This window comes from Heteronotia binoei, chromosome 1, assembly GCF_032191835.1.
Source record: "Heteronotia binoei isolate CCM8104 ecotype False Entrance Well chromosome 1, APGP_CSIRO_Hbin_v1, whole genome shotgun sequence".
Classification (NCBI taxonomy): Eukaryota; Metazoa; Chordata; class Lepidosauria; order Squamata; family Gekkonidae; genus Heteronotia; species Heteronotia binoei.
In genome coordinates this window covers 250,005,794-250,018,382 of record NC_083223.1, presented here as the reverse complement: position 1 = coordinate 250,018,382, position 12,589 = coordinate 250,005,794, and the positions used below count along the sequence as shown (strand labels likewise).

At 45.7% G+C, this 12,589-nt stretch overlaps 1 protein-coding gene across 1 annotated transcript; it reads right to left on the bottom strand.

Annotated features, from left to right (window-relative positions):
- Positions 1–5,739: 5,739 nt before the first annotated feature.
- CATSPER1 (cation channel sperm associated 1) lies at positions 5,740–12,282 on the bottom strand. Its single transcript, XM_060249739.1, has 7 exons — positions 12,158–12,282; positions 11,478–11,634; positions 11,242–11,333; positions 8,653–8,796; positions 7,716–7,779; positions 6,563–6,635; positions 5,740–5,763 (listed from the first exon to the last, which is right to left on the bottom strand). The coding sequence occupies exons 2-7, from the start codon at positions 11,621–11,623 to the stop codon at positions 5,740–5,742; spliced, it is 543 nt and encodes a 180-aa protein (XP_060105722.1). The 5' UTR covers positions 11,624–11,634; positions 12,158–12,282.
- Positions 12,283–12,589: the final 307 nt, after the last annotated feature.

The following is a 12,589-nucleotide window of genomic DNA, read 5'->3' as shown; positions in this document are numbered from 1 at the left end:
TCTTCAATTGCCTGTAATGAGAAGGAAGACCAAGTCAGCCTTTATCATGAATTATTATGTACCCAGGTTATTTTCTCTAGCAAGTCGCAGGAAACAAAACAACCCCATAGGATTTTAAATGTAAGAGATGTTCAGAAGTGGTTTGCCATTGCATGGCTCACTGAAGCAATCCTAGACTTCCTTGGTGGGCTCCCATCCAAACACTGACCAACCCTACTTAGCTTCTGAGATCTGAAGAAAGGTTCAAATGCTTGGGGCTCTTAGCTTGGAGAAATGTCAACTGAGGGGTGACAAGATAGAGGTTTGCAAGATAGAGAAGGTAGAGAAAGAAGTACTTTTCTCCCAGTTTGGTGTAGTGGTTAAGTGTGCAGACTCTTATCTGGGAGAACCGGGTTTGATTCCCCATTCCTCCACTTGCACCTGCTGGAATGGCCTTGGGTGAGCCATAGCTCTGGCAGAGGTTGTCCTTGAAAGGGCAGCTGCTGTGAGAGCCCTCTCCAGCCCCACCCACCTCACAGGGTGTCTATTGTTGGGGAGGAAGATAAAAAAGATTGTTAGCCACTCTGAGATTTGGAGTGGAGGGCGGGATATAAATCCATTATCATCTTCTTTCTCACAGTACAAGAATTTGTGGACATTCAATGAAATTGCTGAAAAGTCGGGCTAGAACTGATAAAAGGAAGTACTTCTTCACCCAAAGGGTGATTAACACGTGGCATTCACTGCCACAGGAGGTGGTGGCTGCTACAAGCATAGACAGCTTCAAGAGGAGATTTGATAAGCATATGGAGTAGAGGTCCATCAGTGGCAATTAGCCACAGTGTATTGTTGGAACTCTCTGTCTGGGGGCAGTGATGCTCTGTATTCTTGGTACTTGGGAGGGCACAATGGGAGGGCTTCTAGCCCCCCTGGTGGACCTCCTGATGGCACTTGGGATTCTTTTTGGCCACTGTGTGACACAGAGTGTTGGATTGGATGGGCCATTGGCCTGATCCAACATGGCTTCTCATATGTTCTTAAGAGACTGGGCTAGCCTGGGCTAGTCAGGTCAAGGCATGAGCCCAATACCCATCTACCAAATTCCAAAAGTGCCCTCAGGTTCAACAAAACTAGGAACTCTTGGTCAAGATGGAGCTTTCGGGCTGACCTCAAATGGCAGTTCCAGTGCCCTTCCAAGGGAGTGTATTTCCAGATTCCTCTGGATTCATCATGCAGCACAAAGCATGAGAGGTGAACATTTGGCTCCGTTAAGAACAGATGGAAAGGCTGAGGAAACTTCTAGCAGTGACAAACCTTTTCATGCTCTCCCACCTCGAAGAAAGTGTCTACTATCTTGTCAGAGGTGGCTGACCGAGCCCTGAACTGCTGCTGATTTGTCTCAATAGCTGACATCAGCTGAAAATACCTGTAAAGAAGCTGCCACTCTCTGGAAGGGAAAGAAAAGATAGCTTGGGTGACTTTTTCTGCCACTGTTAATCTGGTCTTGCTTGAATGTAACATGCACATATAAACAAAAAATTAAATGTATACTGTACGTACAATCCCATGTACAGTGTACACTTGATTTTCCTTTACTTGTGCTGTGAATAATTCTCATTTTACATTCAATTCATGTGACAGCTGAACATGTGATTGAAAACCTACATTTATCCAGGTCGTGGTCTCCAGTTTCATCTGTGAAGTTAGTTCTTTCTTGCATACAGGTGCATGCAATGCAAGATGTACGTGCATTCATTGTAACATGTGAACAGGACTGGACTGAACACATGAAGCTTCCTTATATTGAATCAGACCATGGGACTATCATGTTAATATTGTCTACTGAGACTGGCAGTGGCTGTCTAGGGACTTTTTGTATGCAAAGCAGACGCTCTTTCACTGAGCCACAGCTCCTCCTCTGTTGTACATGCATTTAAGTATGGAATGTATATGCATTCCCTGTAACTTATGAGCAGGACTAAGCATTGTGCCCAAACTACACATTACATTTTGCATGTGATTGCCATGAGGCAACTCAGTTAGAAGCACTGCAGGGCCCCCATTTAGACTGAAACTAGGGCACAGGGGAGAGAGGTGCCTGCTCCCTCCAGACACACTGTTTTCCTAACCCAAAAAGGCCCTGGGGGCATTATTTGCCCCATTGGTGGGCTGCACATTCAATGAACACTTGCATGTGCAGCCCAAAATGGGGCCAATAATGCCTCCAGGGCCATTTCAGGTTGAGAATACAGTGGGGAGGGAGCAGGATCCCCTCTTTCCACTGTGCCACAATTCCAAACTGAATCAGGCTCCTGTGATGCTTCTTGATGAAGAGCTACTCTAGAGAACTTGTGGCTGCCATGTGGGTGCAAGTGCCCGCGGTGATCTTGTGTAAAATGCAACGTGTAGTCTGGGTCCAGTTGGTTCTCTTATTCTGGGTTACTCTCAAGAGGACAGTGCAAAGGATAGATTTCTATCAGCAGGCTGCTGCCTTTGATTGGTAGCTCTACTTGGAACTTTTAAATTTAATGGATTTCTACAGGACTTTTTTTTTTAAAGCCCAGCAGGAACTTATTTGTATATTAAGCCACATCCCCTACACCAAGCCAGCCGGAACTGTGTTCCTGTGCGTTCCTGCTAAAAAAAAAGCTCTGGATTAGTATAATTTTTGTTTTAACTAGTGTATTAAAAATAATGTTTTCTTTATACCGTAAGCCATCTTGAGTTCTGTAAGGGAGAAAGGTAGCCACCTACAAATAAACGTTTTTAAATAAATAGATAAATTCCTCACCTTTCTGTCAATTCGATGCTGCCATATCTGTCCCTGACCAGCTTCCTGAAAAACTCCTCTTCATCTTCCTTCTCATGTTCCTTTCCTGCTGTAAGGAACAAAACACAAGCAGGTTAGCTGACATGAAGAAACTGGGGAATTCTTGTTCTCATTTTTCATTTCCTCCTGGTTAGTTTCATCTCACTATTATTTCTGGGACTTTGCAGAGTAACCCAGATAACAAGGTTAAAATTAGAGATCTCATCCCTGAGGAGTTGACAAATCTCCTCTTAGTTGGGGACAAACGATAGCTCTTCTCTTTTCAGAGAGATGCAGGGGTTTGATATCAGCCATCCTTCTTGTATTTGGAGAGCCAGTTTAGTGTAGTGGTTAAGTGTGTGGACTCTTATCTGGAAGAACCGTGTTTGATTCCCCACTCATCCACTTGCACCTGCTAGCATGGCCTTGGGTCAGCCATAGCTCTGGCAGAGGTTGTCCTTGAAAGGGCAGCTGCTGTGAGAGCCCTCTCCAGCCCCACCCACCTCACAGGGTGTCTGTTGTGGGGGAGGAAGGTAAAGGAGATTGTGAGCCGCTCTGAGACTCTTTGGAGTGGAGGGCGGGATATAAATCCGATATCTTCTTGTATTTCATTGTGCCTAGGACTGCCAGCTTCTGAAACCAAAACTTCTGGCATCTGAGCAGAAGCAGAGGCAACTGCCAAAGCTTTCTGTTGGCTCCTGTGGTTGGCATAGTGTTTGGTGAAGGAGATGTTAACAGACCTGGCAGTGGGGCATTCTATGATGCTGTCAAATCACTCACATAACCCTCCTGCCTCAAGTCAACGGAAGAAGAGCACAGGTGTGTACCCAGCAATATCTTGGGCAGCAGTATGAGGAAAAGAGAGATGCAGCTTGCTCAGTAGTTAAACATGTTGTTATCCAGCAATTAGTGGTACATTTCAAGCATATGTACAAAGGGAAAGGGAGACTGGTGTCACTCAAAATGCTCTGGCACCTGGCCAGGAATTCTGGCCTTTGTAGAAAAAAATTCTGACTGCTGGCCCAGAAGTCTATTTAAAAAGGAACAAGTCATATCAGCAGGAGACTTTCTCAGTGGTGAGAGACAGTCTATGTATGCTCAGAGGGACCTCTTGGCTATTCTGTTCTGACATGCTTAGGACGGAGTCCTGGTACAGCCCTCAAGATCAGTTGTGCTTCTCCCCTCCATAGAACCCTCAATCACCTTCTATCTTGCCAGTAGAAACTTCTTCTGTGCTGCTTTCCATCATTTGGAAGAGCTTCTGCAAATCAGGAAGGGGAGAAAGAGCAACAAGGAATTCAGCTGCCAACAGGAAAACAGGATGTGTAGGAAGGAGCAGGATAACTGTTTTTAGATGGGTGGAGACCCAAGAAAGGGCCTTATCAGCTATGGCACCAAAACTTTGGTCCCCTGGAGAATTTGTCCAGTCTCTCTCTATGGTTGTCTTCTATCAGCAAGTGAGAACTTTCTTGTTTGGTTTAGCATACCCCCAATGACTGTCATCAGTCCTCCTTTGGCTTTGGTGTTGTCGTGTATGTTTGTGCACATGTTTTTGATTAAATTCTTCAATATATACTTTATTTGAAATGCTGTTTTAATGTAGAAACCTTCTAAATCTTTTAGTGTTTGCTGCCTTGGGACCCAATTTGGGTGGAAAGGTGGCATAGAAATATTTTAAAATAAAATAAATTTCAAGCAGGAACCTGATAGTGTGCATACTTGTGGTGCCTCAGAAGTACGGTACTGCCTGGTGATGTTGGAAGGAGGGGCAGTCTAGACTGTTTGGCACCCTAGGCAAGGCTAACTTCTGGTGCCCCCCCTGCACTGATAATGTCGCTGAGTCACATGGGGGTGCCCAATTTGGTGCCCCCCAAAGGCCGGCACCCTAGACAATTGCCTAGTTTGCCTAGTCGCAGGGCTGGCCCTTGGGGTGGGGAGCTCTGGCTGTTTCAGAGCCACAACTAGGGCTGCCAATCCCCAAATGGGGGTAGGGGATCCCCCGGTTTGGAGGCCCTCCCCCGCTTCAGGGTCATCAGAAAGCGGTTGGGGGGGAGGGGAGGGAAATGTCTGCTGGCCACTCTATTATTCCCTATGAAGATCGATTCCCATAGGGTATAAGGAAAATTGATCTGTGGGTATCTGGGGCTCTGGGAGGCTGTTTTTTGAGGTAGAGGCATCAAAATTTCAGCATAGCATCTGGTGGCTCTCCTTAAAACACCTTCCAAGTTTCAAAAAGATTGGACCAGGGGGCGCAATTCTATGAGCCCCAAAAGGAAATGCCCCTATCCTTCATTATTCCAAATGGAGGGAAGGCATTTAAAAGGAGTGTGGTCCCTTTAAATGTGATGGACAGAACTCCCTTTAGAGTTCAATTGTGCTTGCCACACCCTTGCTCCTGGCTCCACCCCAAAAAACTTCTGGCTCCACCCTCAAAGTCCCCAGATATTTCTTGAGTCATATTTGGCAACCCTAGCCACATCATCCAGGCTTACTGGCTGAGGCAGCATCTGTACAGCCTCCCTGAAGCTAGCCAGAGCTTCACAAGGGAGGGGGACACAGCTGCCTTCCAAGATAGAATATAAGAAGAGCCCTGCAGAATCAGACCAGTGGTCCATCTAGTCCAGCATCCTGTCTCACACAGTGGCCAACTAGCTCCTCTGCACAGCCAACAACAGGGCATAGAGGCCAAAGCGTTTCCCTGACGTTGCCTCCTGGCACTGGGATTCAGAGGATTAGTGCCTTTGAATGTGGAGGTTTCCCTCAGTCACCAAGGTTAGTAGCCACTGACAGACTTATCCTCCATGAATCTATCTAATCCCCCTTTAAAGCTGTTAATTCCTATAGCCATCACTGCATTTTCTGGCAGCATCGCTGCAAATTCCACATTTTAATCACTCTCTATGTAAAGAAGCATTTCCTTCCTGTCCTGAATTTACTGCCCATCAGTTTCATCAGATGCCTGTGCGTTCTGTATCCTGGGAGAGGGAGAAAAAATTCTTTTTATCACCTTTCTCCATCTCAAGAATAATTTGTTAAACCTCTATTATGACCACACACCCCCTTTATTTCTCTTCCAAACTGAAAAGTATCAGACTCCTCAGGCTTTCCTCATAGGGAAAGTGCTCCAACCCACTAATAATCTTGGCTGCCCTCTTTGTTTTTTGCAGCTCTGCAGTGTCCTTTCAGACATGCAGTGACCAGAACTGTACAGTATTCCAAATGAGGCTGCACTATAGATCTATACCGGGGGATTACAATATTGGCTGTTTTATTCTCAATCCCTTTCCTAATAATCCCTAACATAGAATTTGCCTTTTTCGTAGTTGCACTTTATGTATGGCATTAAATGCATTGTGGATGCATTTGAATAATTTCTTTACTATGCTTTGTAAGGGTATTATTTATTTTTCAGTCTGCATGCTATAATAAATTATGTTGTGGAGAATGAAGCTTTGGAATGTTGTAATTGACAAAGAACTGGAACTACTGATAAAAAAGTGTGCACCAGGAAATGAATAAACAATTATATGGACAAGAGAAAAAGGAATTAAGTATGAAGATAATTTTGAAATTTGTGCACCAAGGAAGGTGGTGTTTTGATTTGTTTGTGCACCAAGGAAGGTGGTGTTTGTGGTACTGTGGTGTAAAATAATGTGCTTTGTCCATGGGTCCCAAAATCCTCGCTGTATCGCTGCTGGGAATCCTCCTCTGGGTTTGGTACTGGCAACCCACAGAGCAGATTTTCCCCTCCCCACCCCAGGCTGTAGGCCTGACCTTCTGTTTCTTGAGCTTTTGACGGTTAAGCAGGGCCATCTGAAAATTATCCACAAGGACAGCGATCACCAGGCTTCAGAAGAGAGAAAGAGAAGCAGAAGTGTCAGCTGGAGGTGTGAAGGAAGGTAGTCAGCCTCCCTGCTTTCTCAGCAGGCTATGCTTCTGCCCCTCATGCAGAAAATTCAGTCCATGTTGTGGGATCACCCTGCTGGGCCAGACTTTTCATCCTCCTGAAGTGGGAAGACTCAATGGAGACTTCTTCCATACTCTTGCTGAGCTCCCTTTTAGCTACTGCTCAATCACACCCAACAGGTTTCTCTCACTTATCAGCAGCCAAAGCCTGCAGCCTGAGTAGACATTGACTCTCCTTAATTGGCATCGGATAGATTTGTCTGTCCTACCATCAGAAGCTCTGCCAGAAACTTGTAGTATGCAGAAAGACATGAGTCAGGAGCACCTGTAGTTCTCTATGCTCCTGCGCTCAAAGAAAACCCTCAACGTGTGCACTGTGGCTACATGTTGACTGCCTGGGGTCCAACAAAGAATCACATCCAGTGCATAATGCTGAGGAAAGGAAAGGAGGAAGGAAGGAAGGAAGCCTTCATCTGCAGTGCTGACTATGCTATGCAGTTCTGTCCAACTAGGCTAATCTGATTTTCTTTCACAATACCTGGATGAAGGATAAGACATGCCAAAGAGGAATTCCTTGGGGTATCATGGGTAGGCAGGTGAAGAATGGGTGTTCTATTTGGCGCTAAAATTAGACTCCCTACTCCAGGAAACTTTTGTAAGTCCCATTTAACCATTATATTGATTTTTGAAAAGCAATGCAGCTATTATCTCACCAGAAAAATTCCAGAAGCTACTGGGCCTTTTAAGATTTTACTGAGTAGGCTCTGCACATAGAGCCTCCAGCTTTCCCCCTTTGCAGCCATAGGGCCTAGAAACCTTTTGTTCGTGAAACTTGATACTCTCAAAAGGTTGGGTTGTCCAGTATAGCATCCTCCAGTCTGAAACTTGACAGAGAATAATGCCCAAAAGGAGGAACATGTTCAGTCTTTCATCAAAGTAGCTTAATTTGCTTTTGCAGAGGATTCTGGACCCTCACTCTCTGGAGTCCTCCAATGAGGAAGGTTGCTCAGTTCAGACTTACTTGAGAAACAAGAAGTATTCCAAAAGAATGTAGATAATCAGGAAGATTATGATGTACCAGGCACCTGGAAGGGAGAAAGGGAAAGGGATGAGAGGGCAGCTACAGCTCTAGCTTCCCCTGTGTGAGACAGGATGCTGGACTAGATGGACCACTGGTCTCATTCAGCAGGGCTCTTCTTATGTTCTTCTGGGACCTGCATAGGGTTACCAAGTCTTACCTTGGCTCTGGTGTGGGATGAATCTCACGTGCGCAGTATGATGAAGTCACCTGAAAGTGATGTCATTGTGCTGGGCATGTCATGCCAGGGACACTCTAGCATTTAGGGTAAAAACTCTATGGTGCCATAGAGTTTTAATTGGAATGCTAGAGTGTCCCCAGCGCGACATTCCCAGTGTGATGACATCACTTCTGGGTGATGTCACTATGCTGGGCACATCACACAATGATGGACCTCTTTGGGGGTGGGGATCTCCCTAGTGGCCCACTCCATACTGGTGGGTTTCAGGCCTCTAAACTGGGGAAAATCCCACTCCCAGCAGAAGCTTGGCAGTCCTAGACCTGCATACCTTAAGGACTGGCTACTCCCATATGAACCTACCTGATAATTACTATAATCTTCAGGGGCCCTGCTTCAGGTGCCCATGTCATCTGAGGCCAGACATATGGCTACTCATTCATGGTACCAAACCTGTGGAATTCCAGCCTCATGAAGATTAATCTGTCTTTTATTATTGTCTTCTGCCACTGGATGAAGACTTTTCTGTTTCATCCGGCATGCCCTTATTAGTCCTCCTTCTTGTTCATCTTAATTGCTGGTTCTCATATATGCACCATCTTAAATGCTGATTCATACTGTACTTTTAACTGTTTGTAGTCTCAAGGGCCCCATTTGGGGGAAAAAAGACAGGATACAAATGTTTTAAACAAACAAACTTGCCTTTTTCATGGCATGCCAGGTAGATGAGTGACCAGTCGTCCAAGGTGAAGAACTGGAAAAGGGTGAAGACTGTGTTGAAGAGGTCCCCAAAGTGCTTTGGATCCGCTTCCTGAAACAGTTCACGTAGCATCACAGAAGACATGACTGGAAAGGGGGTGAGGAGTGAAGCTAAGGAAATAATTTCAGATAATTCCCTTTGTTTCTGCATAGGATGCATAATAAAGCAGTCAGATCCAGGACTTCAGGATGGTTTAACAAAAAGAGGCAGTAATGCTACTATGTCCAGTGAAGACAGGGGCCTTTTACCCTGGCACATATCTCACTTTCGCTTCTTGGTTTGGTTCCAAAAAACCTTTGAGCCATGTTTCATGAGATGCATCAAGGGGACCAGAGTCAACATCTGTGTCACATGTACAAAAAAGCCTTTCTCAAAACTACTTTCAACTCTCTCAAGTACTATTGTCTGTCTCCAACCTTTGAGGGTAGGATTGCTAACCTCCAGATAGTGGATGGAGATCTCCTGTTAGTACAACTGATCTCCAGGTGATAGAGACAAATTCACTTGGAGAAAATGGCCACTGTAGAAGATGGACCCTATAGCATTATACACCAATGAAGTCCCCCCCTCCCCAAGCCCTGCCTTCCTCAGGCTACTCCCCCAAAAATCTTTCCCAACCTGGAGCTGGCAACCTATTTAAGAGGCAGGACCTGGAACAGTTAACAGGGAGGCAGGGGGGCTCTTGCTTGTGAGATTCTCAGAGAGGGTGTCTGCCTGTATAGTCAGCACAAAATCTGGAGGTGAAAGGGAGAAAATTCTTTGGACCTTCCTTCAATGATGAAACAGGACATTAATTTGCAATAGACAAGCTGTGTTTGAGGAGCAGAGCAGAGGGGATGCTGCCTTCTCCCTAGAGCAAGATAGGGGATTGCCAATTACAAGAGGAAAAAGCCCCTTGATAAGGAACTCTACAGCTTGCAAAAAGGGGGGTGTATGTGGGAGCTAGAACATGGGAGAACAATTCCGGCAGTGTTTTCCCACTTAGGGGAAGGGCTGTGGCTCAATTGTAGTGTAGAGCCCCTGCTTTACATGCCAGAGATCTCAAGTTCAGTCCCTGGCATCTCTAGTTAAAAAGGATTAGATAGCAAGTGATGTGAAATACCTTTGCCTGAAACCTTGGGGAACCTGGTACAAGCATAGTTATAATGTTGTATCTACATAAACGTAAAGGTAAGCACCAGTCATTTCTGACTCTGGGGTGACATCGCATCACAATGTTTTCACGGCAGACTTTTTTAATGGGGTGGTTTCCCATTGCCTTCCCCAGTCATCTACACTTTCCCCACAGCAAGCTGGGTACTCATTTTACCGACCTCGGAAGGCTGGAAGGCTGAGTCAACATTGAGCCAGCTACCTGAACCCAGCTTCCGCTAGGATCACACTCAGGCCATGAGCAGAGAGTTTGGACTGCAGTACTGCAGCTTTTACCACTCTGCACCACAGGGCTTCTATGTATCTACACAGCAATATTCAATTACTAATTTTAAAAAACACACGAGTTTTTTTCCAGGTTTCAGCACCTCGAGATCGGAAGGTCAGAGAAACTTGGCTCTGACGACTCCCCTGAATCGGGCAGCAGGAGGGGAGCCACAGCCATAGCATTCCAAGGGGAGGCCTGGGGAAGGCCTCCTGACAGCAAGGAACTTTACAGGATCCAGAGAAACAACGGCGGTTGTTCCCTGTTTGATCTTGTGCTCCACCACCCGATCGCCATGATGGCAGCAAGAGGTGATTGCCCAACTGCTTTTCTCTTTCAATAAGCTTCTGATGCTTCATTCTTCTACCTTATTCACTGGAATTCTATCATGCAAGTAAATCAGCTTTCTAACAATACTTGCTAATGGTATATATACTGCTTCTCTTTATTTATCTTTGTTTTTTTCCCTATGGTTTCCTATCTTGTACCCCTTTCCCTATTTTTTGCTTTTGAAACATTGCATTTCCTACCCTTTTTATATTCAAACTTAATAAAAACTTAAAACTGTTAAAAAAACACACACAATGGTGGTGAGAGGAAATGGCTGCCCATGGACAACATCATGGAAAACGGCTATGTGGGCAGGAAAATCTAAACTCAGACAACAAAGAGGAAAGGCCAGGAGATCTCCCTAAGCATCCATCCCAGTTTTACTGCAATCTTTACCTAAACTTCTTAGCAAAGTAGGTTTGCAAAAGACTGGAGAAAAGTGGGGAAATCCCAGGTGGTCTGTGCATTGTATTGGACCGCAATGCTGTGAGGAAGCAGGAAAAAAACCCTCCTGTTTCCAAGCAGCATCAAGCCCATGGCAAGTAATCCATATGGAAATGGCCACTGCCAGTCAGAGCAGACAATACTGACCTTGGACCAATGGTCTGACTCAGTACAAGGCAGCTTCACCTGTTCATGTGATAGGATCATGGACTTTTGAAAGATGCAACCTATAGAAAGGGATTCTTGGGGTACATCTCGGAGTCAGCATTGCAAGTCACCTAGGGTAGGAAATACATTGGAATAGCCCTGCTTTCCCCCTGGCTCTTCTCTAGAAGGATACAAAGGAAAGTGAACATGAGAAGGATGATGGCCGCGATGGACTCGCAAGAAAGCATAAAGGTACTTGTCACCTCTTGAAAGTTCTCCAGATATCTATATGGGGGAAAGCAGGCACAGAGTTAATCAGGGCTCCAGGGCGAAACGCATCTCCCAGTTCTTTCAAGAGCCTGGACAGAGGGATTGCTCCCCTGTGCTCAGTTTCCATCCTGCAATTCCAAATTCAGGACAGGTGCTGACCGGAGGGTGAGGAGGAAGCGGATGGCCCGGATGGCCCGGACCCCCTTGAAGATTTTGAGGACTCGGAAGAGCGTGACTTTGTTGCCCCGGTTGCCTTGCCCGTAGAAGATCAGTGGCAGTACGAAATCCAGAACCGTCATGATCATGATGAAGAAATCTGGTGGTGGAAGGGAGAAGAATGGAACAAAGATGAAGCAAAAGCCCAGCAGAAACTCATTTGCATATTAGGTCACACCCCTGATGTCACCATTGTTTCACACAGGGCTTTTTTGTAGAAAAAGCCTCACCTCTGAGGACAGAGGCAGAGAAAACACCCTGCAGGAACTCATTTGCATATTAGACCACACCCCATGATGCCAAGCCAGCTTGAACTGTGTTCCTGCTCAAAAAAAGCCCTGGATAAAAGCAAACCAACAAGGCAGGTTGTGGGGGTCTATCTGCTGGGCTGGTTGGAGATGAGGAACCCCCCCTCCCCCAAGTCTAGGAAACACACCTGGAGTATGTGAATATAGACTGCCTATACTTTATCAAGTCATCCCCTCCTTTCTTTGATGTGTATGTACTTTAGTCCTGAGAATACATCTGTCTTCAAGTAATCTGTGAATTACATAGCTTGAAGCTATGAGGCCTTGACTCTGTGGTTGTCCACATCCCCTGATCCCATGACACTGGATACTCACCAATGTCATTCCACGGATCGTAGAAGTATTCCACATCAAGCGCAATGATCTTGAGGATGGCCTCCACCACATAGACAGAAAGGAACAAAGCATCCAAGGCAGAAAAGAACCATTCTAGAGGGAGGCAGGGAGTAAGATGTGGAGAACACCATCAATTACAAGGCCATTTTCCTCCATGACAGCTGCACAAAAATGACTGTCTGGACTAATACTCCCTCTAAGCTATGGAGTCTTGTGAGCAAAAATTCTACTTTATGAGCTATTGGCATTAAAACAGAGCTACTGCCAGGGCTTTTTTTCTGTTGCAGGAACTCATTTGGCCACACACCCCTGATGCAACCAATCCTCCAAGAGTTTATCGGGCTCTTAGTACAGGGCTTACTGTAAACTCTAGGAGGATTAGCTGCATCAGGGGTGTGTGGCCTACTATGC